The sequence below is a fragment of the Vanellus vanellus genome (assembly GCF_965231255.1).
Source record: "Vanellus vanellus genome assembly, contig: HAP1_SCAFFOLD_1848, whole genome shotgun sequence".
In the NCBI taxonomy this organism is placed as follows: Eukaryota; Metazoa; Chordata; class Aves; order Charadriiformes; family Charadriidae; genus Vanellus; species Vanellus vanellus.
The window spans coordinates 27-26429 of record NW_028127870.1 but is presented as its reverse complement, the minus strand read 5'-3'; the positions used below and the strand labels follow the sequence as shown (position 1 = coordinate 26429).

The window sequence follows — 26403 nt, the reverse complement described above, 5'->3', positions numbered from 1 at the left end:
GGGTTTGGGGGGAAAAAGGGGGTTTTTGGGGGGGAAAGGGGGTTTTTGGGGGGAAAAAGGGGGATTTGGGGGGGAAAAGGGGGGATTTGGGGGGGGAAAAGGGGGTTTTGGGGGGGAAAAGGGGGTTTTGGGGGGAAAAGGGGGTTTTTGGGGGGAAAGGGGGTTTTTGGGGGGGAAAGGGGGTTTTTGGGGGGGAAAAAGGGGGATTTGGGGGGGAAAAGGGGGGATTTGGGGGGGAAAAGGGGGTTTTGGGGGGGAAAAGGGGGTTTTGGGGGGGGAAATGGGGGTTTGAGGGGGAAAAATGGGTTTTGGGGAGGAAAAAGGGGTTTTGGGGGGAAAAGGGGGTTTTGGGGGAGGAGAAAGGGGGGGTTGAGGGGGGAAAAATGGGGTTTTGGGGAGAAAAATGGGGTTTGGGGGAGGAAAAATGGGATTTTGGGGGGGAAAACGGGTTTTGGGGAGGAAAATGGGTTTTTGGGGGGGGAATGGGGTTTTGGGAGGGAAAAATGGGGTTTTTTGAGGGAAAGGGGGGTTTTGGGGGGGAAATGGGGTTTTGGGGGAGGAAAAATGGTTTTTTTGGGGGGAAAATGGGGTCTATGGGAGCAAAAGGGGGGTTTTGGGGAGGAAGAAGGGGGTTTTGGGGAGGAAAATGGTTTCTTGGGGAGGAACAATGGGGTTTTGGGGGTGGGAAAATGGGGGTTTTGGGGAGGAAGAAGGGGGTTTCCGGTGGGGAAAACGGGGTTTTGGGGAGGAAAAATGGAGTTTGGGGAGAAGATCTCGAAGTTGGTGGATCCCACCCCCCTCTCCGTCTCCTCCCGAAGGACGAAGAACCCTTCAACCCCGACTACGTGGAGGTGGACCGCATCTTGGACGAGTCCCACAGCGTGGACAAAGACAACGGGGAGGTGAGGACGGGGCGGTGGGGGGGTGGTGGACCTCCGTCTTTCTTAAAAATGACCTTCTCCGTCACCGCCGTCTTCTCCTTGACCCGTCCCACCCCTGGTCGCAGCCGGTGGTCTACTACTTGGTGAAGTGGTGCTCCTTACCCTACGAGGACAGCACTTGGGAGCTGAAGGAGGACGTAGACGAAGGGAAGATCGGCGAATTCAAGCGCATCCAATCCCGTCACCCGGAGCTCAAGCGCTTGGTGAGCTTCTGGATCTTCTCCCACCTCCACCCGCCGTCCTCCACCTCGGCGTCTTCTCCATCTCCCGCTTTTTTTTTTTTTGGGGGGGTTTTTTCTTTCTCTCCTCCAGCCCCGTCCTCAAGCCGGTTCCTGGAAGAAGTTGGAGCTCTCCCACGAGTACAAGAACCACAATCAGCTTCGGGAGTACCAACTGGAAGGGGTCAACTGGTTACTCTTCAACTGGTACAACAGGTGAGGGGGAGGAGGAGACGGGACGGGGGACGCGGAGGAGGGGGTCACCACCTCCGCCGACCCCACCGCCTCCTTCTCCTCCCCGCAGGCAGAACTGCATCTTGGCCGACGAGATGGGTTTGGGCAAGACCATCCAATCCATCGCTTTCTTACAAGAGGTCTACAACGTGGGCATTCGGGGACCTTTTTTGGTCATCGCTCCGCTCTCCACCATCACCAACTGGGAACGGGAGTTCAACACTTGGACGGAGATGAACAGCATCGTCTACCACGGCAGTTTGGCCTCGCGGCAGATGATCCAACAGTACGAGATGTACTGCAAAGACTCGCGGGTAAAGCGGCTTTTTGCTTTTTTTTTTGGGGGAGGAGGAGGAGGATCTTCTCCGGGTGGACCTTCTCGAGAACTTCCCCAATCCACCGAGCTTGGAACCGCCTTCGTCTCCTCTCCTTTTGTTTTTCCAGGGCCGTCTCATTCCCGGCGCTTACAAGTTCGACGCCCTCATCACCACCTTCGAGATGATCCTCTCCGATTGTCCCGAGTTACGGGAGATCGAGTGGCGGTGCGTCATCATCGACGAGGCCCACCGCCTCAAGAACCGCAACTGCAAACTCCTCGACAGCCTCAAGCACATGGACCTGGTGAGACCTGGGGTGGGGCTGGAGAAAGGAGGGGACGGGGACAGCCCATCTCTCCTCCGCCGGGTCCCCTGAAGGCGCCTGTGGGGGTCTTGGTGGCATCTGGAGAGGCTTCAGCATGTCCGACTCCTCAAGAGATGGTCCTGAAGGTGTTTGTGGGGGTCTTGGTGGCATCTGGAGATGTTTGGGGGTGTGCTACACCCCAAGGAATGGTCCTGAAGGCGCCTGTGGGGGTCTTGGTGGCATCTGGAGATGTTTGGGGGTGTCCCACACCCCAAGGAATGGTCCTGAAGGTGTTTGTGGGGGTCTTGGTGGCATCTGGAGATGTTTGGGGGTGTCCCACACCCCAAGGAATGGTCCTGAAGGTGTTTGTGGGGGTCTTGGTGGCATCTGGAGATGTTTGGGGGTGTCCCACACCCCAAGGAATGGTCCTGAAGGTGTTTGTGGGGGTCTTGGTGGCATCTGGAGATGTTTGGGGGTGTGCTACACCCCAAGGAATGGTCCTGAAGGCGCCTGTGGGGGTCTTGGTGGCATCTGGAGATGTTTGGGGGTGTCCCACACGCTAAGGGCTGGTCCTGAAGGTGTTTGTGGGGGTCTTGGTGGCATCTGGAGATGTTTGGGGGTGTCCCACACCCCAAGGAATGGTCCTGAAGGTGTTTGTGGGGGTCTTGGTGGCATCTGGAGATGTTTGGGGGTGTGCTACACCCCAAGGAATGGTCCTGAAGGTGTTTGTGGGGGTCTTGGTGGCATCTGGAGATGTTTGGGGGTGTCCCACACCCCAAGGAATGGTCCTGAAGGCGCCTGTGGGGGTCTTGGTGGCATCTGGAGATGTTTGGGGGTGTCCCACACGCTAAGGGATGGTCCTGAAGGTGTTTGTGGGGGTCTTGGTGGCATCTGGAGATGTTTGGGGGTGTGCTACACCCCAAGGGATGGTCCTGAAGGTGTTTGTGGGGGTCTTGGTGGCATCTGGAGAGGTTTGGGCATGTCCCACACCCCAGGGGATGGCCCTGAAGGTGTTTGAGGGACACTGGTCATACCTGGAGATGTTTGGGCATGTCCCACCTCTGCACCTTCTCGGTCATCAGGAGCACAAAGTCCTCTTGACGGGTACTCCACTCCAAAACACGGTGGAAGAGCTCTTCAGTCTCCTGCACTTCTTGGAGCCCTCCCAGTTCCCTTCCGAGGCCGAGTTCCTCAAGGACTTTGGGGACCTCAAGACGGAGGAGCAGGTGAGGAGGAGGAGGACACCCCAGAGCTATCCCTGACCACCGAGGTCCTACCTGGCCCGTGGTGACCTCTCCCCGCTGGTCCCACCTCCAGGTGCAGAAGCTCCAGGCCATCCTCAAGCCCATGATGCTCCGTCGGCTGAAGGAGGACGTGGAGAAGAACCTGGCGCCCAAACAAGAGACCATCATTGAGGTGGAGTTGACCAACATTCAGAAGAAGTATTATCGGGCCATCCTGGAGAAGAACTTCTCCTTCCTCTCCAAAGGCGCCGGTCACACCAACATGCCCAACCTTCTCAACACCATGATGGAGCTCCGCAAGTGCTGCAACCACCCCTACCTCATCAACGGTGAGGACCCCAGGGCGGCCAAGGAGCCGGTGGGGCGTCCCGTCTCCTCCCGCCACCGGTGGACAACCTCAGAGGTCAACACCGCCTTGTCCCTGCTTCTCCTGGCCTCCTCCTTTCTTCTGGCCGGGGGCTCGGTGGCCTCTCGGCTTTTGGGCTTTCCCTTCCCCGACCTCTGTAGAACCTCCCGGTGGCCTCAACGTCCCGGTGGAGGAGGTCCACCAGCTCATCTGGTTGAGCTTTGATGTTCTCCGAGCTTTGCTTTGGTGGGGCGTCTCCCGAGAAGGTCTCGGTTGTTGTCCCCCCCCCCAACCCCCCAGCCGACGGTCTTTGCCTCCACCCAACAGGTGCCGAGGAGAAGATCTTGGCCGAATTTCGGGAATCGTGCCACCACCACGTCCCTCACGACTTCCACCTGCAGGCCATGGTCCGCTCGGCCGGCAAACTGGTCCTCATCGACAAACTCTTGCCCAAACTGAAGGCCGGCGGCCACAAGGTGCTCATCTTCTCCCAGATGGTGCGATGCCTCGACATTTTGGAGGACTACCTCATCCAGAAGAGGTAAAAAAGGAGATGACGGAGGTCGTCCCGGAACGAGGGGCGGGACTTCTCCGTGACGGTGGGTTTGGGTCACCTCGGTAGGTACCTCTACGAACGCATCGATGGAAGGGTACGGGGCAACCTCCGTCAAGCCGCCATCGACCGCTTCAGCAAACCCGACTCCGATCGCTTCGTCTTCCTCCTTTGCACCCGCGCCGGTGGCCTGGGCATCAACTTGACGGCCGCCGACACCTGCATCATCTTCGATTCCGATTGGAACCCCCAAAACGACCTCCAGGTGACCGCCGGCTCCACCCCGTCTTCTCCTCTCTCCCGGTTCCCCTTCCCGGCGGTTTCCAACCGTGGTGACCCACCTGCCGGGTCTTTCTTCTGCCAGGCCCAAGCGCGGTGTCACCGCATCGGGCAGAGCAAAGCGGTGAAGGTCTATCGTCTCATCACCCGCAACTCCTACGAGAGGGAGATGTTCGATAAGGCCAGTCTCAAGTTGGGGTTGGACAAGGCGGTGCTGCAGTCCATGAGCGGCCGGGAGGGCAACATCGCCGGGGTAAGAGGTCTTGCGGGTGAAACGGGGTGGGGCGGGGCGGGGAAGATGGCGGGGATGGAGATCTTCCAAGGGAAACGGGGTTGGAGACCATGGGGATGGAGATCTACCAAAAGAAACGGGGTTGAAGATAATGGGGATGGAGATCTTCCAAGGGAAACGGGGTTGGAGACCATGAATATGGAGATCTACCAAGGGAAACGGGGTTGGAGACCACAGGGATGGAGATCTTCCAAGGGAAACGGGGTTGGAGACCATGAATATGGAGATCTTCCAAGGGATATGGGGTTGGAGACCATGAATGTGGAGATCTTCCAAGGGATATGGGGTTGAAGAACATGGAGATGGAGATCTACCAAAAGAAACGGGGTTGGAGACAGTGGGGATGGAGATCTTCCAAGGGAAACGGGGTTGGAGACCACGGGGATGGAGATCTTCCAAGGGAAGTGGGGTTGAAGAACATGGAGATGGAGATCTACCAAAGGAAATGGGGTTGGAGACCACGGGGATGGAGATCTTCAAAGGGAAGTGGGGTGTGAAGACCCCGGGGTTGAGGTTCTCCACGGGATCCGTGGTGAGAAGACCCCGGGGTTGAGGTTCTCCACGGGATCCGTGGTGGGAAGACTCCAGGGTTGAGGTTCTCCACGGGATCCGTGGTGAGAAGACCCCGGGGTTGAGGTTCTCCACGGGAACCGTGGTGAGAAGACCCCGGGGTTGAGGTTCTTCATGGGAACCGTGGTGGGAAGACCCCGGGGTTGAGGTTCTCCACGGGATCCGTGGTGGGAAGACTCCAGGGTTGAGGTTCTCCACGGGAACCGTGGTGGGAAGACCCCGGGGTTGAGGTTCTCCACGGGATCCGTGGTGAGAAGACCCTAATCTTGAAGGTCCCCCCCCGCCCGGGTTTTGAGGTGGGACCGGGAGCCGCCTGAGGTCGCCCACCTCCTTTGCCCATCCCGTTTGTCCATCTTCTGAGCAGATCCAACAGTTCTCCAAAAAGGAGATCGAGGACCTTCTGCGCAAAGGGGCCTACGCGGCCATCATGGAAGAAGACGACGAAGGTTCCAAGTTCTGCGAAGAGGACATCGACCAGATCCTGCTGCGTCGGACCACCACCATCACCATCGAGAGCGAAGGGAAGGGGTCCACCTTCGCTAAGGTATCTCCACCTGCTTTTCCCACCACCGAGGACGAGGTGGTGGTGGTGGTGGTGGACATCTCCCACCTCGGTGGTGGCCACCAACATCTCCTCCCCCCCCCCAAAAAAAACTTCAGGCCAGCTTCGTGGCTTCCGAAAACCGCACGGACATCGCTTTGGATGATCCCAACTTCTGGCAGAAGTGGGCCAAGAAAGCCGACCTGGACTTGGACCTTCTCAACAGCAAGGTTGGAGAATGAAGCCCAAAAAAAAAGGAGGGGGGGGGGGGGGGAAGGATGGCGGTGGCCGGGGTGGGCTTCTGACGGGTCTTCTCCATCCCGGTGGCCAGAACAACCTGGTGATCGACACGCCCCGGGTGCGCAAGCAGACGCGACACTTCAGCACTCTTCGGGACGATGACCTGGTGGAGTTCTCCGACCTGGAGAGCGAAGACGAGGAGAGACCACGGTCCCGACGTCACGACCGGCACCACCACGCTCTCCACCACGCCTACGGCCGCACCGACTGCTTCCGGGTGGAGAAACATCTCCTGGTTTACGGGTGAGGACGAGCAGGAGGTCACCTCGGCTGTGGTGGCAACCACGAGGAGGTTCTGGGTGGAGAGAGGTCAGGTCCAGGGGTAGGTGTGTTTTGGTGGCAACCATGAGGAGGTTCTGGGTGGAGAAAGGTCAGGTCCAGGGGTAGGTGTGTTTTGGTGGCAACCACAAAGAGGTTCTGGGTGGAGAGAGCTCAGGTCCAGGGGTAGGTGTGTTTTGGTGGCAACCACGAGGAGGTTCTGGGTGGAGAGAGGTCAGGTCCAGGTCTAGGTGAACTTTGGTGGCAACCACGAGGAGGTTCTTGGTGGAGAAAGGTCAGGTCCGGGGGTAGGTGTGTTTTGGTAGCAACCACAAAGAGGTTCTGGGTGGAGAGAGCTCAGGTCCGGGGGTAGGTGTGTTTTGGTGGCAACCACGAGGAGGTTCTGGGTGGAGAGAGGTCAGGTCCAGGTCTAGGTGTGCTTTGGTGGCAACCACGAGGAGGTTCTGGGTGGAGAAAGGTCAGGTCCGGGTCTAGGTGTGTTTTGGTGGCAACCATGAGCTTGGAGGAGAGCGGAGAAGGTCCAAGTCTGCTTTGGTGGCCACCACAAGAAGGTTCTGGGTGGAGAAAGGTCAGGTCCAGCTGTAGGTGTGTTTTGGTGGCAACCACAAAGAGGTTCTGGGTGGAGAAAGGTCAGGTCCAGGGGTAGGTGTGTTTTGGTGGCAACCACGAGGAGGTTCTGGGTGGAGAAAGGTCAGGTCCAGCTGTAGGTGTGTTTTGGTGGCAACCACGAAGAGGTTCTGGGTGGAGAGAGCTCAGGTCCAGGGGTAGGTGTGTTTTGGTGGCAACCACAAAGAGGTTCTGGGTGGAGAGAGGTCAGGTCCAGCTGTAGGTGTGTTTTGGTGGCAACCACGAGGAGGTTCTGGGTGGAGAGAGGTCAGATCCAGGTCTAGGTGAACTTTGGTGGCAACCACGAGGAGGTTCTGGGTGGAGAAAGGTCAGGTCCAGCTGTAGGTGTGTTTTGGTGGCAACCACAAAGAGGTTCTGGGTGGAGAGAGCTCAGGTCCGGGGGTAGGTGTGCTTTGGTGGCAACCACGAGGAGGTTCTGGGTGGAGAAAGGTCAGGTCCGGGGGTAGGTGTGTTTTGGTGGCAACCACGAGGAGGTTCTGGGTGGAGAGAGCTCAGGTCCAGCTGTAGGTGTGTTTTGGTGGCAACCACGAGGAGGTTCTGGGTGGAGAAAGGTCAGGTCCGGGGGTAGGTGTGCTTTGGTGGCAACCATGAGCTTGGAGGAGAGCGGAGAAGGTCCAGGTCTGCTTTGGTGGCCACCACAAGAAGGTTCTTGGTGGAGAAAGGTCAGGTCCAGGTCTAGGTGAACTTTGGTGGCAACCACGAGGAGGTTCTGGGTGGAGAAAGGTCAGGTCCGGGGGTAGGTGTGTTTTGGTGGCAACCATGAGCTTGGAGGAGAGTGGACGAGGTCCAGGTCTGCTGTGGTGGCCACCACAAGAAGTTTCTTGGTGGAGAGAGGTCAGGTCCAGGTCTAGGTGTGCTTTGGTGGCAACCACGAGGAGGTTCTGGGTGGAGAAAGGTCAGGTCCAGGGGTAGGTGTGTTTTGGTGGCAACCATGAGCTTGGAGAAGAGTGGACAAGGTCCAGGTCTGCTGTGGTGGCCACCACCAGGAGGTTCTGGGTGGCGAGAGGAGGTCAGGTCCTGCTCTAGGTGTGCTTTGGTGGCCACCATGAGGAGGTCACGTCCAGCTTTAGATGTATTTTGGTGGCCACCACCAGGAGGTTCTGGGTGGCTCAAGGAGGTCAGGTCCAGCTGTAGGTGTGCTTTGGTGGCCACCATGAGCTTGGAGAAGAGTGGACAAGGTCCAGGTCTGCTGTGGTGGCCACCATGAGGAGGTTCTGGGTGGCTCGAGGAGGTCAGATCCAGCTGTAGGTGTGTTTTGGTGGCAACCACGAGATGTTTGGTGGCGAGCTGACCGCCGAGAGGTGGAGAACCTCCAACCGGGGACCTCCCTGACCTCTGCCCCATCTCCTGTCTTCTCCCCACCCCACCCCACCCCACCCCACCCCAGGTGGGGCCGCTGGCGGGAGATCTTGTCCCACGGGAGGTTCAAACGTCGTCTTTCGGAACGCGACGTGGAGACCATCTGCCGCACCATCTTGGTCTATTGTCTTCTCCACTATCGCGGCGACGAGAACATCAAGAGCTTCATCTGGGACCTCATCAGCCCCACCGAGAACGGCAAAGCCAAGGAGCTCCAAAACCACTCGGGTGAGGGATCTAGGAGAACTTTTTCGGGATGGGACGGAGGTAGCGGACAAGCGGTGGACTTCTCCGAGGTCCCAACTTTTGACGGTGGTGGTTTTTTTTTGGGTTCTTCTCCCCCCCCCCGTTATCTTCAGGACTTTCCATCCCGGTTCCTCGTGGACGGAAAGGGAAGAAGGTCAAATCTCAAAGTACTTTTGATGTCCACAAAGCGGAGTGGATTCGGAAGTACAATCCGGATACCCTCTTCCAAGACGAGAGCTACAAGAAACACCTCAAACATCAATGCAACAAGTGGGTGGAGAAGATCTTCTGGGGGGTCTTCAAGGAGGTCCCAACTTCAACCCATCTTCAAACCATCTCCTCGGTTGAGTTGCGGTGGTTGACCGTTGTTTCGGCGTCTTCCAGGGTTCTGCTGAGGGTACGGATGCTCTACTACCTACGGCAGGAGGTGATCGGGGACCAGGCCGAGAAGGTGTTGGCGGGGGCGGTGGCCAGGTGAGTCCACGGGACCTTCTGGGGGGTTCTGTAGAATCTTCTCGGGGTTCTCCAGCCCCACCACGAGGGGCTTTGAGGTTCTCCAGAACCTCGAGGTGCTTCAACCCCACGTTGAAGTTCTCCAGAACCTCGTTGAGGTGCTCCAACCCCACGTTGAGGTTCTCCAGAACCTCGTTGAGGTGCTCCAACCCCACGTTGAGGTGCTCCAGCCCCACGTTGAGGTGCTCCAGAACCTCGTTGAGGTGCTCCAGAACCTCGTTGAGGTGCTCCAGCCCCACGTTGAGGTGCTTCAGCCCCACGTTGAGGTACTCCAGAACCTCGTTGAGGTGCTCCAACCCCACGTTGAGGTGCTCCAGAACCTCGTTGAGGTGCTTCAGCCCCACCACGAGGGGCTTTGAGGTTCTCCAGAACCTCTTTGAGGTGCTCCAACCCCACGTTGAGGTTCCCCAACCCCATGTTGAGGTGTCCAACTCCACTTTGAGGTGCTCCAGAACCTCTTTTAGGTGCTCCAACTCAACGTTGAGGTTCTCCAACTCCACTTTGAGGTGCTCCAACCCCACGTTGAGGTTCTCCAGAACCTCTTTGAGGTGCTCCAACCCCACGTTGAGGTTCTCCAGAACCTCTTTTAGGTGCTCCAACTCAACGTTGAGGTTCTCCAACTCCACTTTGAGGTGCTCCAACCCCACGTTGAGGTTCTCCAGAACCTCACTGAGGTGCTCCAACCCCACGTTGAGGTTCTCCAGAACCTCATTGAGGTGCTCCAGAACCTCTTTGAGGTGCTCCAACCCCATGTTGAGGTTCTCCAGAACCTCGTTGAGGTTCTCCAGCCCCACGTTGAGGTGCTCCAGAACCTCGTTGAGGTGCTCCAGCCCCACGTTGAGGTGCTCCAGAACCTCGTTGAGGTGCTCCAACCCCACGTTGAGGTTCTCCAGAACCTCGTTGAGGTGCTCCAACCCCACGTTGAGGTGCTCCAGAACCTCATTGAGGTGCTCCAGCCCCACGTTGAGGTTCTCCAGAACCTCGTTGAGGTGCTCCAACCCCACGTTGAGGTTCTCCAGAACCTCGTTGAGGTGCTTCAACCCCACGTTGAGGTTCTCCAGCCCCACGTTGAGGTGCTTCAGCCCCACCACGAGGGGCTTTGAGGTTCTCCAGAACCTCTCTGGGGTGTTTTGGTTGGGGTTCTCCAGCCCCACCATGAGGTGCTTTGAGGTTCTCCAACCCCACGTTGAGGTGCTCCAACCCCACGTTGAGGTGCTTCAGCCCCACCACGAGGGGCTTTGAGGTTCTCCAGAACCTCTCTGGGGTGTTTTGGTTGGGGTTCTCCAGCCCCACCATGAGGTGCTTTGAGGTTCTCCAGAACCTCGTTGAGGTGCTCCAACCCCACGTTGAGGTTCTCCAGAACCTCGTTGAGGTGCTCCAACCCCACGTTGAGGTGATCCAACCCCACGTTGAGGTGCTCCAGAACCTCGTTGAGGTGCTCCAACCCCACGTTGAGGTGCTCCAGAACCTCGTTGAGGTGCTTCAGCCCCACCACGAGGGGCTTTGAGGTTCTCCAGAACCTCTTTGAGGTGCTCCAACCCCACGTTGAGGTTCCCCAACCCCATGTTGAGGTGTCCAACTCCACTTTGAGGTGCTCCAGAACCTCTTTTAGGTGCTCCAACTCAACGTTGAGGTTCTCCAGAACCTCTTTGAGGTGCTCCAACCCCACGTTGAAGTGCTCCAGAACCTCTTTGAGGTGCTCCAACCCCACGTTGAGGTTCCCCAACCCCATGTTGAGATGTCCAACTCCACTTTGAGGTTCTCCAGAACCTCTTTGAGGTGCTCCAACCCCACGTTGAGGTGCTCCAGAACCTCGTTGAGGTGCTCCAGAACCTCGTTGAGGTGCTCCAACCCCACGTTGAGGTTCTCCAGAATCTCGTTGAGGTGCTCCAACCCCACATTGAGGTTCTCCAGAACCTCGTTGAGGTGCTCCAGCCCCACCTTGAGGTTCCCCAACCCCATGTTGAGGTGTCCAACTCCACTTTGAGGTGCTCCAGCCCCACTTTGAGGTGCTCCAGAACCTCTTTTAGGTGCTCCAACTCAACGTTGAGGTTCTCCAACTCCACTTTGAGGTGCTCCAACCCCATGTTGAGGTTCTCCAGAACCTCTTTGAGGTGCTCCAACCCCACGTTGAGGTGTCCAACTCCACTTTGAGGTGCTCCAGAACCTCTTTTAGGTGCTCCAACTCAACGTTGAGGTTCTCCAGAACCTCTTTGAGGTGCTCCAACTCAACGTTGAGGTTCTCCAGAACCTCTTGGAGGTGCTCCAACCCCACGTTGAGGTTCTCCTGGACTCCTCCTGCCCCACTTCGGCCTACCCTGGACCCCCCAACACCCCCTCACTTCTCCTCCCCCCCCTCCTGTCCCACAGCGAGATCGACATCTGGTTCCCTCTGGTGGAGCAGCTGGAGGTGCCGACCTCTTGGTGGGACTCCGAAGCCGACAAATCCCTCCTCATCGGCGTCTTCAAACACGGTATATTTTTTGGGGGGGGGGGGCCCTGATTTTGGGGTGAAATCCGGCAGAATCGGGGTCGTGATTTGGGGTGGTTTGGTGTTGTTTTGTTTTTCGGGGGGGGGACGGACGGACACACGCAGGTTACGAGAAGTACAACACCATGCGCGCCGACCCCGCCCTCTGCTTCTTGGAGAAGGCCGGTCGCCCCGACGAGAAGGCCATCGCCGCCGAGCAGCGCCTGGACGTGGGCGAAGGGTGAGTTCTCGGGGGGGGTCCCGAGACCTTTTTTGGGGGTCCTGAGTCCTCTTCGAGGTCTCGCGAGACGTTTTTTGGAGGTTTTGTGGGGTCCTGAGAACTTTTTGGAGGTCTCCTGAGATGTTTGTTGGAGGTTTTTGGGTGTCCTGAGAACTTTTTGGAGGTCTCCTGAGATGTTTGTTGGAGGTTTTTGGGCATCCTCAGATGTTTTTTGGGGTCCTGAGTCCTCTGTGAGGTCTCCCGACACCTTTTTTGGAGGTTTTGAGGGGTCCTGAGAACTTTTTGAAGGTCTCCTGAGATGTTTGTTGGAGGTTTTTGGGTGTCCTGAGAACTTTTTGGAGGTCTCCTGAGATGTATTTTGGACGTTTTGTGGTGTCCTGAAACGTTTTTTGGGGTCCTGAGTCCTCTTCGAGGTCTCCCGACACCTTTTTTGGAGGTTTTGAGGGGTCCTGACAACTTTTTGAAGGTCTCCTGAGATGTTTGTTGGAGGTTTTTGGCATCCTCAGACGTTTTTTGGGGTCCTGAGTCCTCTTCGAGGTCTCCCGAGACGTTTTTTGGAGGTTTTGTGGGGTCCTGAGAACTTTTCGGAGGTCTCCTGAGAGCTTTTTTGAAGGTTTTTGGGTGTTTTGAGAACTTTTTGGAGGTCTCCTGAGATGTTTTTTGGAGGTTTTGGGGTGTCCTGAGACGTTTTTTGGGGTCCTGAGTCCTCTTTGAGGTCTCCCGACACCATTTTTGGAGGTTTTGAGGTGTCCTGAGAACTTTTCGGAGGTCTCCTGAGATGTTTTTTGGAGGTTTTTGGGTGTCCTGAGAGCTTTTTGGAGGTCTCCTGAGACGTTTTTTGAAGATTTTGGGGGTTCTGAGACCTTTTTTGGGGTCCTGAGTCCTCTTTGAGGTCTCCCGACACCTTTTTTGGAGGTTTTGGGGTGTGTCCCCCCCCTTCCCAAATTTTGGGGCTGCCGCTGATGACCACGCCATGCTAATACCGACCGGCTCCGGGCCGGGTTGAGTTCAACCTCACGGGCTGAGGTACCCCCCAAAAAATTTGGGGGGGGGGGGGGAAATGGTGGATTTTTGGGGGGATTTGGGGGAATTTTGGGGTTTTTTTTTTAGGGTGTTGAGTTTTTTGGGGGGGTTGTCCTCATTTTTGGGGGTCTCTCTCTCCCCCCCCCCCAGTGTGGATTTCGAGAAGGACTGCGAAGACCCCGAATATAAACCTCTCGCGGGGACGGCCAAAGAGGTGGACGAGGAGGTGAGGATGAGGAGAAGACACTCCACCGCTTCCCCCCCCCATCATCTGCCCCATACGTTCCCCTCTATGTCACCCCCCAAATTTTGGGGGGGGGAGGGACAGTGGGGTGACCCTGATGTCCCCCCCCCCCCCCCCCTCCAGGCCGACCCCTTGATGCTGCTGGATGAGGAGATCTCGGTGGTGGACGGGGATGAAGGTAAGTTTGGGGGGACACCTGCCCTATAGGGACGTGTTGTCCCCCTCCCCCCCCCCCCCATAGGGTGGTTCTGCCCCATATCACTGTGGGACCTCGAGGAGGTCCATAGGGACCTCGAGGAGACCTATAGGGCACCAAAGAGACCCATAGGGACCTTGAGGAGACCCATAGGGACCTTGAGGAGACCCATAGGGACCTCGAGGAGACCCATAGGGACCTCAAGGTGGTCTATAGGGCACCAAAGAGACCCATAGGGAACCTGAGGAGACCCATAGGGACCTCGAGGAGACCCGTAGGGACCTCGAGGTGGTCTATAGGGCACCAAAGAGACCCATAGGGACCTCGAGGAGACCCATAGGGCACCAAAGAGACCCATAGGGACCTCGAGGAGACCCATAGGGACCTCAAGGTGGTCTATAGGGCACCAAAGAGACCCATAGGGACCCCGAGGAGACCCATAGGGCACCAAAGAGACCCATAGGGACCTCGAGGAGACCCATAGGGACCTCGAGGTGGTCTATAGGGCACCAAAGAGACCCATAGGGACCTCGAGGAGACCCATAGGGACCTTGAGGTGGTCTATAGGGAACCTGAGGAGACCCATAGGGACCTCGAGGAGGCCCACAGGAACCCCAAGTAGACCCATAGCGACCCCAAGTAGACCCATAGCGACCCCAAGTAGACCCATAGGGACCCCAAGTAGACCCATAGGGACCCCAAGTAGACCCATAGGGACCTCAAGGAGATCCATAGGGACCTCAAGGAGACCCACAGGAACCTCAAGTAGATCCACAGGGACCTCAAGGAGACCCACAGGAACCTAAGGAGACCCACAGGAACCTCAAGTAGATCCATAGGGACCTCAAGGAGACCCATAGGAACCTAAGGAGACCCACAGGAACCCCAAGTAGATCCATAGGGACCTCAAGAGATCCATAAGGACCTCAAGGAGACCCACAGGACCTCGAGGAGATCCATAGGGACCTTAAGGAGACCCACAGGACCCCAAGGAGGTCCATAGGAACCCTAAGGAGATCCGTAGCGACCTCAAGGAGACCCATAGGAACCTAAGGAGACCCACAGGAACCTCAAGTAGATCCATAGGGACCTCAAGGAGACCCATAGGAACCTAAGGAGACCCACAGGAACCTCAAGTAGATCCATAGGGACCTCAAGGAGACCCATAGGAACCTAAGGAGACCCACAGGACCTCGAGGAGATCCATAGGGACCTTAAGGAGACCCACAAGACCCCAGGGAGGTCCATAGGAACCCTAAGGAGATCCGTAGCGACCTCAAGGAGACCCATAGGAACCTAAGGAGACCCACAGGAACCCCAAGTAGATCCATAGGGACCTCAAGAGATCCATAGGAACCTAAGGAGACCCACAGGAACCCCAAGTAGATCCATAGGGACCTCAAGAGATCCATAGGGACCTCAAGGAGACCCACAGGACCTCGTGGAGATCCATAGGGACCTCAAGGAGACCCACAGGACCTCGTGGAGATCCATAGGGACCTTAAGGAGACCCACAGGACCCCAAGGAGGTCCATAGGAACCCTAAGGAGACCCGTAGCGACCTCAAGGAGACCCATAGCGACCTCAAGCAGGTCGGTAGGACTTCCCGGGACCTCTCCGGTGACCTTCTCCTCCTCTTCTCCTTCCCCCAAGGTCAACCCCCTCAACCGGGACAACCCTTCTGGCCGGCGGGTTCGGTGCTGACGGCGCGGCTGCGCCGCCTCATCGCCGCCTGTCAAAGGTCCTACCAACGGGAGCAGCTGCGGGGGGAGGGGACCGAGCGGGGGGACCGCCGGCGGCGCCGTTGCGAGGCCACCTGCAAGCTCAAGGAGATGGCCCGTCGGGAGAAGCAGCAGAGGTCCGCCTGGGGGAGGGGGGGGGGGGCTCGGGGAGGGGGGTTGGTGGGACTCGGAGACCATGGATGGAGGTTTGGTGGGACTTGGAGACCATGGATGGAGGGTTTTGGGGTCCCAGGAGCATCTACGGGGGGTTTTGGTGGGGCTTGGAGATCATGGATGGAGGTTTTGGGGTGCCAGGAGCATCTATGGGGGGTTTTGGTGGGGCTTGGAGATCATGGATGGAGGTTTTGGGGGGTTTGGAGACCATGGATGGAGGTTTTGGGGTCCCAGGAGCATCTACGGGGGGGTTTGGTGGGACTTGGAGACCACAGATGGAGGTTTTGGGGTCCCAGGAGCATCTACTGGGGGTTTTGGTGGGACTTGGAGACCACGGATGGAGGTTTTGGGGTCCCAGGAGCATCTACAGGGGGTTTTGGTGGGACTTGGAGACCATGGATGGAGGTTTTGAGGTCTCAGGAGCATCTACAGGGGGTTTGGTGGGACTTGGAGATCATGGATGGAGGTTTTGGGGTGCCAGGAGCATCTATGGGGGGTTTTGGTGGGGCTTGGAGATCATGGATGGAGGTTTTGGGGGGTTTGGAGACCATGGATGGAGGTTTTGGGGTCCCAGGAGCATCTACGGGGGGGTTTGGTGGGACTTGGAGACCACAGATGGAGGTTTTGGGGTCCCAGGAGCATCTACTGGGGGTTTTGGTGGGACTTGGAGACCACGGATGGAGGTTTTGGGGTCCCAGGAGCATCTACAGGGGGTTTTGGTGGGACTTGGAGACCATGGATGGAGGTTTTGAGGTCTCAGGAGCATCTACAGGGGGTTTGGTGGGACTTGGAGATCATGGATGGAGGTTTTGGGGGGTTTGGAGACCATGGATGGAGGTTTTGGGGTCCCAGGAGCATCTACGGGGGGTTTGGTGGGGCTCGGAGACCATGGATGGAGGTTTTGGGGTCCCAGGAGCATCTACCGGGGGTTTTGGTGGGACTTGGAGACCATGGATGGAGGTTTTGGGGTGCCAGGATCATCTACGGGGGGGTTTGGTGGGACTTGGAGACCATGGATGGAGGTCTTGAGGTCCCAGGAGCATCTACAGGGGGTTTTGGTGGGGCTTGGAGACCATGGATGGAGGTTTTGAGGTCTCAGGAGCATCTACAGGGGTTTTGGTGGGACTTGGAGACCATGGATGGAGGTTTTGAGGTCTCAGGAGCATCTACAGGGGGTTTGGTGGGACTTGGAGACCACGGATGGAGGTTTTGGGGTCCCAGGAGCATCTACGGGGGGTTTTGGTGGGACTTGGAGACCACGGATGGAGGTTTTGGGGTGCCAGGAGCATCTATGGGGGGTTTTGGTGGGGCTTGGAGACCATGGATGGAGGTTTTGAGGTCTCAGGAGCATCTACAGGGGGTTTTGGTGGGGCTTGGAGACCATGGATGGAGGTTTTGGGGTCTCAGGAGCATCTACGGGGGGTTTTGGTGGGGCTTGGAGACCATGGATGGAGGTTTGGTGGGGGTTTGGAGACCATGGATGGAGGTTTTGGGGTGCCAGGAGCATCTATGGGGGGTTTTGGTGGGACTTGGAGACCATGGATGGAGGTTTTGGGGTCCCAGGAGCATGTACGGGGGCTTTTGGTGGGACTTGGAGACCATGGATGGAGGTTTTGAGGTCTCAGGAGCATCTACAGGGGGTTTTGGTGGGACTTGGAGACCACGGATGGAGGGTTTGGGGTGCCAGGAGCATCTACGGGGGGTTTTGGTGGGACTTGGAGACCACAGATGGAGGGTTTGGGGTGCCAGGAGCATCTACGGGGTGTTTTGGTGGGACTTGGAGACCATGGATGGAGGTTTGGTGGGGCTCGGAGACCATGGATGGAGGGTTTTGGGGTGCCAGGAGCATCTACGGGGGGTTTGGTGGGGCTTGGAGACCATGGATGGAGGTCTTGAGGTCCCAGGAGCATCTACAGGGGGTTTTGGTGGGGCTTGGAGACCATGGATGGAGGTCTTGAGGTCCCAGGAGCATCTACGGGGGGTTTTGGTGGGACTTGGAGACCATGGATGGAGGTTTTGGGGTCCCAGGAGCATCTACGGGGGGTTTTGGTGGGACTTGGAGACCATGGATGAGGGTTTGGGGTGCCAGGGGCATCTACAGGGGGTTTTGGTGGGACTTGGAGACCATGGATGGAGGTTTTGAGGTCTCAGGAGCATCTACAGGGGTTTTGGTGGGGCTTGGAGATCATGGATGGAGGTTTTGGGGGGTTTGGAGACCATGGATGGAGGTTTTGGGGTCCCAGGAGCATCTACAGGGGGTTTTGGTGGGACTTGGAGACCACGGATGGAGGTTTGGTGGGGCTCGGAGACCACAGATGGAGGGGTTTGGGGTGCCAGGAGCATCTATGGGGGGTTTTGGTGGGGCCTGGAGACCATGGATGGAGGTTTTGGGGTCCCAGGAGCATCTACGGGGGGTTTTGGTGGGACTTGGAGACCACGGATGGAGGTTTGGTGGGACTTGGAGACCGCGGATGGAGGTTTTGGTGTGCCAGGAGCATCTATGGGGGGTTTTGGTGGGACTTGGAGACCATGGATGGAGGTTTTGGGGTCCCAGGAGACCATGGATGGAGGTTTTGGGGTCCCAGGAGACCATGGATGGAGGTTTGGTGGGACTTGGAGACCACGGATGAAGGTCTTGAGGTCCCAGGAACATCTACAGGGGTTTTTGGTGGGACTTGGAGACCACAGATGGAGGTTTTGGGGTGCCAGGAGCATCTACGGGGGGTTTTGGTGGGGCTTGGAGACCATGGATGGAGGTTTTGGGGTGCCAGGAGCATCTACAGGGGGTTTTGGTGGATCTTGGAGACCATGGATGGAGGTTTTGGGGTGCCAGGAATATGGTGGGACTCCATAATGGACGTTTTTGGGGTGCAGGAACCTCATCGATAGCCTTTTTAAGCTGCAGGACCCCCCTTGTCCGGGATTTTAGGGTCTGAGGACCTCACAGAGGACATCTTGGGGTGCAGGGCCTCCGTCCTTGGGTCTTTGGGCTGGTGGGACCCCATAACTGACATTTTTGGGCTGGTGGGACTCCATAACTGACGCTTTTGGGGTGGTGGGACCCCATAATTAACGTTTTTGGGGTGGTGGGACTCCATAATTAACGTTTTTGGGGTGGTGGGACCCCATAACTGACGTTTTTGGGGTGGTGGGACTCCATAACTGACGTTTTTGGGGTGGTGGGACTCCATAATTAACGTTTTTGGGGTGGTGGGACTCCATAACTGACGTTTTTGGGCTGGTGGGACCCCATAACTGACGTTTTTGGGGTGGTGGGACCCCATAACTGCCGTTTTTGGGGTGCAGAACCTCATCCATGGTCTTTCGGAGCGGCAGGAACCCCCTCGCTCCGGATTTTAGGTTCTGAGGACCTCACGGAGGACATCTTGAGGCGTAGGACCTCCGTTTTTGGATTTTGGGGCTGAAGAAGACCTCTTTGGGGTTGGGGTTTTTGTTTTCTTGGGGGTCGCAGGTGGACCCGTCGGGAGCAGGCGGATTTCTACCGGGTGGCCTCCAGTTTCGGGGTGGAGTTTGACCCCGAAGTGGGTCGTTTCCGGTGGGGTCGTTTCCGTACCTTGGCCAGATTGGAGAAGAAGACGGATGAGAACCTCACCAAGTTCTTCCACGGCTTCGTCGCCATGTGCCGGCAGGTTTGCCGCCTCCCACCGGCTCCTGGAGATGGTACGGAGGGGGCGGGGACCTTCTCCGTGGGGGCGGGGACCTTCTCCGTGGGGTTGGGGACCTCCCTGTGGAGATACGGGGTTCTTCATGGTGCTGCTGGGGTTGGTGGACATCTCTATGGGGTTTGTAGACATCTCTATAGGGTTGGTGGACGTCTCCGTGGGGTTGGTGGACGTCTCCGTGGGGTTGGTGGACGTCTCCGTGGGGTTGGGGGACATCTCCATGGGGTTGGGGGACGTCTCCATGGGGTTGGTGGACGTCTCCGTGGGGTTGGTGGACGTCTCCGTGGGGTTGGTGGACGTCTCCGTGGGGTTGGTGGACGTCTCCGTGGGGTTGGTGGACGTCTCCGTGGGGTTGGTGGACGTCTCCGTGGGGTTGGTGGACGTCTCCGTGGGGTTGGGGGACGTCTCCGTGGGGTTGGGGGACGTCTCCGTGGGGTTGGGGGACGTCTCCGTGGGGATTGGGGCTTCCTGGTGGGTTGAGGACGTTGACCATCCCAGGGGTGATGATGACCACCCCCAACGGTGGTGGTGACCACCTCAAGGGTGGATGGTGACCAACCTGCTGGTGGTGACCACCTCAGGGGTGACATTGACCACCTCAACGATGGTGGTGACCACCTCAAGGGTGGATGGTGACCAACCTGCTGGTGGTGACCACCTCAGGGGTGACATTGACCACCTCAACGATGGTGGTGACCACCTCAAGGGTGACGGTGACCAACCTGCTGGTGGTGACCACCTCAGGGGTGACATTGACCACCCCAACCGATGGTGGTGACCACCTCAGGGGTGACATTGACCACCTCAACGATGGTGGTGACCACCTCAGGGGTGACATTGACCACCTCAACGATGGTGGTGACCACCTCAGGGGTGACATTGACCACCTCAAGGGTGACATTGACCACCTCAAGGTTGATGGTGACCACCTCAAGGGTGACGGTGACCAATCTGATGGTGGTGACCACCTCAAGGGTGACATTGACCACCTCAAGGTTGATGGTGACCACCTCAGGGGTGACATTGACCACCCCAACGATGGTGGTGACCACCTCAAGGGTGACATTGACCACCTCAAGGTTGATGGTGACCACCTCAGGGGTGACATTGACCACCCCAACGATGGTGGTGACCACCTCAAGGGTGACATTGACCACCTCAAGGTTGATGGTGACCACCTCAGGGGTGACATTGACCACCCCAACGATGGTGGTGACCACCTCAAGGGTGACATTGACCACCTCAAGGGTGACATTGACCACCTCAGGGGTGACATTGACCACCCCAACGATGGTGGTGACCACCTCAAGGGTGACATTGACCACCTCAAGGGTGACATTGACCACCTCAAGGTTGATGGTGACCACCTCAAGGGTGACGGTGACCAATCTGATGGTGGTGACCACCTCAGGGGTGACATTGACCACCCCAACGATGGTGGTGACCACCTCAGGGGTGACATTGACCACCTCAACCGATGGTGGTGACCACCTCGAGGGTGACGATGACCATCTCAAGGGTGACATTGACCACCCCAACGATGGTGGTGACCACCTCAAGGGTGACGGTGACCACCCCAACGATGGTGGTGACCACCTCAAGGGTGACGGTGACCACCCCAACGATGGTGGTGACCACCTCAAGGGTGACATTGACCACCTCAAGGGTGATGATGACCACCTCAAGGGTGACGGTGACCAATCTGATGGTGGTGACCACCTCAAGGGTGACATTGACCACCTCAAGGGTGATGATGACCATCTCAAGGGTGACATTGACCACCCCAACGATGGTGGTGACCACCTCAAGGGTGACATTGACCACCTCAAGGGTGACATTGACCACCCCAACGATGGTGGTGACCACCTCAGGGGTGACATTGACCACCTCAAGGGTGACATTGACCACCTCAAGGTTGATGGTGACCACCTCAAGGGTGACGGTGACCAATCTGATGGTGGTGACCACCTCAAGGGTGACATTGACCACCTCAAGGTTGATGGTGACCACCTCAGGGGTGACAATGACCACCCCACCGATGGTGGTGACCACCTCAAGGGTGACGGTGACCACCCCAACGATGGTGGTGACCACCTCAGGGGTGACATTGACCACCCCAACGATGGTGGTGACCACCTCAAGGGTGGATGGTGACCAACCTGCTGGTGGTGACCACCTCAGGGGTGACATTGACCACCCCAACCGATGGTGGTGACCACCTCAGGGGTGACATTGACCACCTCAAGGGTGACATTGACCACCCCAACGATGGTGGTGACCACCTCAGGGGTGACATTGACCACCTCAAGGGTGACATTGACCACCTCAAGGTTGATGGTGACCACCTCAAGGGTGACGGTGACCAATCTGATGGTGGTGACCACCTCAAGGGTGACATTGACCACCTCAAGGTTGATGGTGACCACCTCAGGGGTGACAATGACCACCCCACCGATGGTGGTGACCACCTCAAGGGTGACGGTGACCACCCCAACGATGGTGGTGACCACCTCAGGGGTGACATTGACCACCCCAACGATGGTGGTGACCACCTCAAGGGTGGATGGTGACCAACCTGCTGGTGGTGACCACCTCAGGGGTGACATTGACCACCCCAACCGATGGTGGTGACCACCTCAGGGGTGACATTGACCACCCCAACCGATGGTGGTGACCACCTCAGGGGTGACATTGACCACCTCAACGATGGTGGTGACCACCTCGAGGGTGGTGGTGACCACCTCAGGGGTGACATTGACCACCCCAACGATGGTGGTGACCACCTCAAGGGTGACATTGACCACCTCAAGGTTGATGGTGACCACCTCAAGGGTGACGGTGACCAATCTGATGGTGGTGACCACCTCAAGGGTGACATTGACCACCTCAAGGGTGACACTGACCAACCTGCTGGTGGTGACCACCCAACGACGGGTGGTGACCACCTCAGCGGTGCCTTTGACCCTCCCCCCTCCCCCCGCGGTGACCCTGCTGACCTCACCGGTGGCTTTTCCGATCTTCTCCTTCTTCTCCAGAACCTCCGGATCCTTCCGTCCCGGTCTCGCCCGTCTCGGCCGCTCGAGCTTCTCGGGGACTTCGTCGGTTGTCCCTCCTGCGTCTTCTCCGCGAGCAGGTCCTGCGTCACCCTCTCCTCCCGGCCCGGTTGGCCCTGTGTCCTCCTCCTGGACCCGACCTCCCACCGTGGTGGCAACGTGGTCACCACGACGGAGAACTTCTCCGCGGAGCCGCTCGTCACGGATTGGTCCAACCGGAATGTTCCATCTTGGGCGATCCCGACTTCTCCTTCGCGGTGGCCCGTTGGCGTTATCTCCGAGCTCAAGGGGAGGTCGCAGGAGGAGCTCCGCCTCAACCGCCTCAAGGTCTTCTGGGACGGCCGACCCCACCGGCGCCGGCGGAGGATGAGGATTCGGAATTGGAGAAGCTTTCGGCCTCCGTCTCCGATTCGTCCTCCTGCGACGAGGACAGCGATGAGGACAGGGGTGAGGGACAACCCCCAGATCCTCCTTGGAGGACCTCCTGACCCTGGTGGGACCCCATCCCACCTTGGAGGACCTCCCCAACCCCTGGTGGGACCCCATCCCACCTTGGAGCACCTCCTAACGTTGGTGGGACTCCATTCCTCCTTGGAGGACCTCCCCAACCCCTGGTGGGCCCCCATCCCTCCTTGGAGGACCTCCCCAACCCCTGGTGGGCCCCCATCCCTCCTTGGAGGACCTCCCCAACCCCTGGTGGGACCCCATCCCTCCTTGGAGGACCTCCTGACCCTGGTGGGACCCCATCCTTCCTTGGAGGACCTCCTAACGTTGGTGGGACTCCATCCCTCCTTGGAGGACCTCAACCCCTGGTGGGACCCCATCCCTCCTCGAGGAACCCCCCTTAGATGCTGGTGGAACCCCAAAACCACGTCGAACCTTCCTTTCCCTTTTAACCCCTCCTTTTCCTTTTGGGGACCCCCCCCGGGTTTTGGGGACCCCCCATCTTCTCGGGGACCCCCTCAGCTCCATCTTCTGGGGGGTGGGGGAGGTCCGACTCCCACCCGGACCCCCCAAAACCCCCCAAAAACGCCCCTCCCCCCCCCCTTTTCCCCCCTTTTCCAGGTGCGGAACCCTCTTGTGGAGCGGAGGAGGAGGAAGAGGAGGAGGAAGAGGAAGAGGAGGAGGAAGAGGAGGAGGAGGAGGAGGAGGAAGAGGAGTCCCCCCCCACTTCCGGTGGGGGGGGGTCGCCGGCGCCCCTCCCCCCCCCGCCGGGCCCCCTCCCAGGGCCGCCCCTCCCCCACCTCCACGACTGGCCCAAGGTGAGGGGGGGGGGGGGGGCACCCACTTGGAGACCCCTCCAAAATTTGGGGGGGGCCCTGAGGACCACGTGACCCCCCCAAATTTTCGAGGGGGGGTCCCCAATTCCCCCCACCCCCCTAAATTTTGGTGGCCCCCCTCAAATTTACTGGCCACCCCCCCAAAGTTACTTTACTATCCCAAACATGACATGGGGGGGGGCACCCACTTGGAGACCCCTCCAAAATTTGGGGGGGGCCCTGAAGACCACGTGACCCCCCCAAATTTTCGAGGGGGGGTCCCCAAATCCCCCCACCCCCCCCAAATTTTGGTGCCCCCCCCCAAATTTTTAACAATCCCCCCAAACCATCACCCTCACGCTGAAATGAAGTGGTGGGGGGGGGCACCCACTTTGAGACCCCTCCAAAATTTGGGGGGGGCCCTGAGGACCACGTGACCCCCCCCAAATTTTCGAGGGGGGGTCCCCAAATCCCCCCACCCCCCCCAAATTTTGGTGCCCCCCCCCCAAATTTTTAACAATCCCCCCAAACCATCACCCTCACGCTGAAATAAAGAGGGTAAAGAGGGCGGGGGGGGGGGGACACCCACTTGGAGACCCCTCCAAAATTTGGGGGGGGCCCTGAGGACCACGTGACCCCCCCCAAATTTTCGAGGGGGGGTCCCCAATTTCCCCCAACCCCCTAAATTTTGGTGACCCCCCCCAAATTTATTGGCCACCCCCCCAAAGTTACTTGCCCATCCCAAACACGACATGGGGGGGGGGGGGCACCCACTTGGAGACCCCTCCAAAATTTGGGGGGGGCCCTGAGGACCACGTGACCCCCCCCAAATTTTCGAGGGGGGGTCCCCAATTCCCCCCACCCCCCCTAAATTTTGGTGGTCCCCCCTCAAATTTATTGGCCACCCCCCCAAAGTTACGTGCCCATCCCAAACATGACATGGGGGGGGGGACACCCACTTGGAGACCCCTCCAAAATTTGGGGGGGGCCCTGAGGACCACGTGACCCCCCCCAAATTTTCGAGGGGGGGTCCCCAAATCCCCCCACCCCCCCCAAATTTTGGTGGCCCCCCCAAATTTTTAACAATCCCCCCCAAACCATCACCCTTACGCTGAAATAAAGTGGGGGGAGGGGGGGACCCACTTGGAGACCCCTCCAAAATTTGGGGGGGGCCCTGAGGACCACGTGACCCCCCCAAAATTTTCGAGGGGGGGTCCCCAATTCCCCCCACCCCCCTAAATTTTGGTGGCCCCCCCTCAAATTTACTGGCCACCCCCCCAAAGTTACTTTACCATCCCAAACATGACATGGGGGGGGGGGGCACCCACTTTGAGACCCCTCCAAAATTTGGGGGGGGCCCTGAAGACCACGTGACCCCCCCAAATTTTCGAGGGGGGGTCCCCAATTCCCCCCAACCCCCCCAAATTTTGGTGGCCCCCCCCAAATTTTTAACACACCCCCCCAAACCATCACCCTCACGCTGAAGTAAAGAGGGCGGGGGGGGGACCCACTTTGAGACCCCTCCAAAATTTGGGGGGGGCCCTGAGGACCACGTGACCCCCCCCAAATTTTCGAGGGGGGGTCCCCAAATCCCCCCACCCCCCAAATTTTGGTGCCCCCCCCCCAAATTTTTAACAGTCCCCCCAAACCATCACCCTCACGCTGAAATAAAGAGGGTAAAGAGGGCGGTGGGGGGGGGGGGGGGGACCCACTTGGAGACCCCTCCAAAATTTGGGGGGGCCCTGAGGACCACGTGACCCCCCCCAAATTTTCGAGGGGGGGTCCCCAAATTTGGGGGGGGGCCCTCCTTTTAATTTTATTTTGTTTTATCCCGCAGGACCGAGCCCTCATCCGCCGCCTGGACCTGATCTGCCGGGCGGTTTTGGCGGGCGAATGGCCGCCGGAAGATTTTGGGGGGGGGGGGGCGGGTTTCAGGGGGGGGGGGGGGTTACCCCCCAATTTGCCCCCCCCCCCTTTGCCCCCCTCAACCCCCCCCCCCTTTGCCCCCCCCGCCGACCCCCCCCCTTACGCCCGACTGCGCCACGAGGAGAAAGAATTCACCGTCCAAATCAAAGACGTGAGTTTTTCGGGGGGTTCCCCCCCCCCTAAAAAAATTTGGGGGGGGGCTTAAAATTTTGGGGGGGCCCTAAATTTTTTGGGGGGTTCCCCCCCCCTTCTACGCAGGAAGAGGGGTTGAAGTTGACCTTCCAAAAGCACCGGTTGGTCCCCAACGGGGCCCTTCGCGACCCCCCCGCCCCCCCCAGAAGAAGAACAGTAAGAAGTTGGTGGAGGTGAGTGGATTTTGGGGGTCCCCCCTCCCCCCCCAAAAATTTTGGGGTCCCCTCCCTCGATTTGGGCTCCCTCCCCCCCTATTTTAGGTCCCCCCTATTTTAGGGGCTCCGGACCCCCCCTCTGGGGTTTAACCCCCCTTCTGGGGGGGATTTGGGGGTCCTCTGTGCCCCCCCCTCTATTTTTGGGGGTCCCCCCCTCATTTTTGGGGTCCCCCCCAAATTTTGGGGTCCCCCCCTATTTTTGGGGGGGCTTCGGACCCCCCCTCTGGGGTTTAACCCCCCTTCTGGGGGGGGGTTGGGGGTCCTCTGTGCCCCCCCCCTCATTTTTGGGGTCCCCCCCTCTATTTTTGGGGGTCCCCATTCTATTTTTGGGGGTCCCCCCAAATTTTGGGGACCCCCCCTATTTTTGGGGGGGCTCCGGACCCCCCCTCTGGGGTTTAACCCCCCCTCTGGGGGAGGGTTTGGGGGTCCTCTGTGCCCCCCCCGCCCCATTTTTGGGGGTCCCCCCTCTACTTTTGGGGGTCCCCATTCTATTTTTGGGGTCCCCCAAATTTTGGGGTCCCCCCCTATTTTTGGGGGGGCTCCGGACCCCCCCTCTGGGGTTTAACCCCCCTTCTGGGGGGGGGGTTGGGGGGTCCTCTGTGCCGTCCCCCCTCATTTTTGGGGGTCCCCCCTCATTTTTGGGGGTCCCCCCTCTATTTTTGGGGGTCCCCCAAATTTTGGGGTCCCCCCCTATTTTTGGGGGGGGCTCCGGACCCCCCAATGGGGATTAGTGCCCCCCCCCCCCCTTTTAAATTTCGGGGGGGACCCCCCAAAAAATTTCGGGGAAAGCTCCAATTTTGGGGGGTTTTCCCCCAATATTTTTTTGGTTTTCCCTCAATTTTT

General features: G+C 58.4%; 1 protein-coding gene across 1 annotated transcript; it reads left to right on the top strand.

Moving 5' to 3' along the window:
* Nucleotides 1-771: 771 nt before the first annotated feature.
* On the top strand, nucleotides 772-25518 carry LOC309684919 (chromodomain-helicase-DNA-binding protein 8-like; the record flags this gene model as incomplete). Its single annotated transcript, XM_082500753.1, is given in 27 exon segments — nucleotides 772-902; nucleotides 1007-1144; nucleotides 1254-1375; nucleotides 1464-1707; nucleotides 1838-2014; nucleotides 3097-3240; nucleotides 3332-3587; nucleotides 3932-4145; nucleotides 4227-4422; nucleotides 4522-4689; nucleotides 5663-5842; nucleotides 5959-6069; nucleotides 6171-6382; nucleotides 8433-8632; nucleotides 8764-8920; nucleotides 9035-9124; nucleotides 11534-11637; nucleotides 11760-11874; nucleotides 13048-13123; nucleotides 13265-13319; nucleotides 14991-15195; nucleotides 18705-18913; nucleotides 21951-22415; nucleotides 23034-23230; nucleotides 25065-25304; nucleotides 25412-25489; nucleotides 25492-25518. Coding segments are annotated over 27 exon segments (4511 nt in total), but the record flags the coding sequence as incomplete, so codon positions are not given.
* Nucleotides 25519-26403: the final 885 nt, after the last annotated feature.